Source organism: Temnothorax curvispinosus, unplaced genomic scaffold, assembly GCF_003070985.1.
Source record: "Temnothorax curvispinosus isolate PA1 unplaced genomic scaffold, ASM307098v1 QBEX01010206.1, whole genome shotgun sequence".
In the NCBI taxonomy this organism is placed as follows: domain Eukaryota; kingdom Metazoa; phylum Arthropoda; class Insecta; order Hymenoptera; family Formicidae; genus Temnothorax; species Temnothorax curvispinosus.
Genome location: NW_020219986.1, coordinates 1 through 4,007, shown reverse-complemented (window position 1 = coordinate 4,007; position 4,007 = coordinate 1). Strand labels below are relative to the sequence as shown.

General features: G+C 36.2%; 1 protein-coding gene across 1 annotated transcript in view; it reads left to right on the top strand.

Moving 5' to 3' along the window:
- LOC112459893 overlaps positions 1 to 4,001 on the top strand; it is a gene marked incomplete at its 3' end in the record, with an annotated part of 5,649 nt that extends 1,648 nt beyond the window's left edge. Inside the window, exons 2-4 of the mRNA XM_025024257.1 lie at positions 386 to 1,007; positions 3,235 to 3,435; positions 3,786 to 4,001. Of these exons, the coding sequence (XP_024880025.1) occupies positions 386 to 1,007; positions 3,235 to 3,435; positions 3,786 to 4,001 (1,039 nt within the window). The remainder of the gene's footprint in view (positions 1 to 385; positions 1,008 to 3,234; positions 3,436 to 3,785) is intronic.
- Positions 4,002 to 4,007: the final 6 nt, after the last annotated feature.

Sequence of the window (4,007 nt, the reverse complement as noted above, 5' to 3'; positions counted from 1 at the left end):
CGCCAAAGCTTGTGCGTTACTTACGTCCACGACTACGACTGTCATATGTGCTTTGGCCCTTACCCAGGTTGAATTTCTGAACGCAGCCCTGATGTTTCTCGAGCTTGTCTTTTATTTTACCTTCGAAGTTTTCACAAATTGTAAAAAAAACCAAATAAGTATTATGTTTACAAACTAATCTTTCTTTTGTTATTTGAAAGGAGAAGATTAAAAAACAAAAATTTCAACCGGACATTTATATTTTAATTAAAAGTGAGAGAATTTCGTAGCAACCTGACGAATTTATCTAAAGACCCTACAGCTGTTTCTCGAGCGTATTCTGCTGCATGTGCGGCGTATCATATTTTAAGACGTATTTATTGATGTAAAGAAGGTGAATTTTTAGCATAGCGCATGGATAGCGACATTGGTGCAACAGCAGCATCAAACGCTCGACGGTAATCACCATCAGGGTCAGAAGGAGCAGGACAACGTGAATGGTACTATTGAGTCTGCTGAGGGTCATGCGGTCGACAGGTTTCGCGGCGAGGCTCAATGTTCGGTGAAGGAAATCGCGGTCGTAGCTCCGGACAATGATAGCGTTAGAGATTCCTCTACACAGTGCAGTGACGTTATAGACGACGACAATGAAGAAGAGGAGACGGATGTCGAGGAAAGCGGCGCCGGCGGCTGGATCATGAATCCGCCGGTATCGACCATCGTTCAGCAGCATCAAGCGTTCGATACCGGAAATGGTTACATCGCCCTTCCAAATTCCGATTCGTCGAATTTCGGTGACGTTCGCGTGAAGGATTCGAGCAATGTGCATCTGGGTAATGAGGTCAACTACCATGGTCCGGTTACCATTCATGTAAACCAATTCGTTAACACGAATCCTACTCCGAATCAGGATGCGATTGAACTTGACGTTATCAACGCCTCCGACAATATCGCGGATTCGTCGACGAGTCAGGACAACGAAATTCCAAATGCATCAATTTTTCCACAAAATACTGAATTAAATAAAGGTAATAGTCAATCGTGCAATGCAATAGATTGTTTAGGCCCGTTTCTTTTAGTTTTTCTATATTTAATTCTTTCTTTCCGTAAGTACACTGCAGGTATGTTTAAGCACAAAGTCGCCGAATGATTAAAAAGGACAGATCTCTCATAAGTTTCTGGATTATAGAATAACAACAGAATAAAGTTTTATATAAGAAATTATAAATCGCGACTCACTAAATTGAATTATAATGCAAATATGCTAAATATGTTATAAACTGTTATAAATGTCATCGGAACGAGAAATTACTCTAATATCTTTCCTCTGCATAAGAGAAAATATACTTTTAAGCTTACAATTTGAGAAAGCGTGTGTAATAAATATCTTGAGTATCTAAATATTATATATTAGGACGAATCAATATTCGTCCTAAAAATTTTAAATATATATATTAAAAGGTAATTATAATTATGCATATATTAAGACCCCACTCGCCAATGACCTTGACCTTGACATATGTTGTCAAGGTCACTTTCCTGAGTGACCTTCAGAAGTTTTTAGCCGGCGGTCGTTATTTGTTAAGAAGTTATTAACAAAAAAAGTTTGAAAAATATAGCAGCTATTTTGAGTATTGGAAAGCATAAACGACTAATATTACGTTTCTTTTTTTAAAGCAGAGAATGCTTTATGCAGCGACTTCTCGCGAAATAAAGTATTCTCTGCTTTAACAAAAAATCTTCAATTTATCAACAATTTACTGCTTTAAATGTTGTGTTTTGATAAAGTAGCAAGTTTCACGCGAAACGAGATATTCTCTACTTAAAAAAAAGACGTAATAGTGGTCGTTTATGCCTCTCAATACTCAAAATAGCTGCTATATTTTCGAAACTTTTTTTGTTAATAACTTTTTAACGAATAACGACCGCCGGCTAAAAACTTCTGAAGGTCACTCAGGAGGGTGACCTTGAGAACATATGTCAAGGTCAAGGTCATTGGCGGGTGGGGTCTTAATATGCATAATTACCGAATCAAATTCTCTTCTCTACGTTTTACATTTAAGCATTTTCGACAATTTGTGTTGCGTACATATTTAGCCAGAAATGTTTAGTCGATTAGACGTCAATCTAATATCGATACATTAATAAATAGTTGATGTCCAAAACTTTATTTGAGTCGCAAAAAATACCTTTAGTATATGCCTTTTTATCTAGAAGGAACTATTTACAATCTTTGATCGTTTAAATCTGGGTTGCCGCCACTTATTAGTTAGTGTGGCCTCGAAGGGTTAAAACTATATTCCGGAATAGTTATTGTAATAGGACCATTAATTAAAGTAGTTAATGATATTTGTGATATTATTGGCTGTTCTTCCGAAAATGTTTATGCTCTAAACCAGAGCATGAACATTTTGACTAATGGTCCTGTCAAAACTATTCCAGAATTTAGTTTGAACCCTTCGAGGCCACACTAGGTAGCGGCAACACAGACAAAAATTCAAACCCAATATTTTTAAGATAGGTTTCATAATCAGTGTCCCTCCAGGATCTCTAGTTTGAGTTCTTCTCTCAAAGATCCGTACAGTAGAAAGGCTTTAAGCCATGTCAGTTATGCTTAATAAACATTTTAAAATTATTTATGGGTGGTGACCACCCAGGTGTGGCTTCGGTGTATATTTCTTATTGCAATCGAAAATTACAATATTTTTGTTTATCGAGCACTTTTCGGATTCTGCATTGCACTATATACATATTTTTGAACAACACCCTTAAAATGTTGTATGAATTTTTACGTGCACATTAATGAGAATTATGAGACTGAATTCGTCTAGGTGTCGACCACCCAGTGTGGCCGGGACGTATTAAAAAAAGAGGTGTAACCTCGGAGGGTTAATATCGACGATATTTCAAATTGAAAATTGTTAAATGTTACACATTAGCTGCGCCACTAGAATTAAAACTAAATATAAAAAAGCTATTTTTATCTTACAGTATATATATATGTGTCACGCTATCTGGCATAGATTGGCGAAATATTGCATGCCGCAAATATATGTTTACTCGATTGTGAACAGACTGGCAAAAAGTGACATCAAACAAGAATTTTAATGCTTTACGCGAGGGGCTTTATGTAATTATAATATTCCTTTCGTACATAGTGCTACCCGTTATAATAATTGCGAATAAATTTCATCAAACAATATTAAGTAGCTCGTAAAACTATCGTTCTAATATAGCTTTTTATAATTATTTTAGTGACGCAATGGCTCTGGACGTGGAAATCTCATACGGTTTTATCGTGCGTTCTAGTTTTAATACTTCTGGGTATTATAGTGTTCATAACTGTATATTTCACTCGTCATCCGGACGCACCGACCACACCGACTACACCATCCATACCACCCACACCAACCACAACGGTTTCTTGGGAAATTCCAGACTCATCTACCGAGCAGGGTAAGTGCCCATTTAGAAAATTTTTGTTTTGCAAGCGCGACACGAGGCAAATGTTATCTTATCGCAATTGCAAACTTAAAATTTGTCTCCTATTATATATTTGTATTTATTCGTCTACTTAAAAGCATGTCTTTTTTTACTTTCCACGAGTCATATAATATATTTTAAAACTTTTTGCATTCGCATATATAAGAGTAATATTCTAGATTTTAATGTTAAAATTGACATTGCGTTTAATTGATATTGACAAATTCGATGTTAAATTAAGGAGTTTTTAACTATAAATTTGTCTCTGGATGGTATATCTTGAACTTTTTGTACGATATGTATCTTATTTTCATGACTTGCAGGTAATAACGGGACAGAGTTTCGCATTGTCGAGAGGGACGAATGGGGTGTACGGCCGCCTTTGGTATCTCTAAAAGAAATGAAGCTGCCAGTATCATATGTAATTATTTGTCACACTGCGTGGACATTCTGTACCACGCTACCAGAGTGTGCACACATAGTGAGATTTGTGCAGGATTATTACATGGAAAATGATATAGCGGATATCATCTACAATTTCCTCG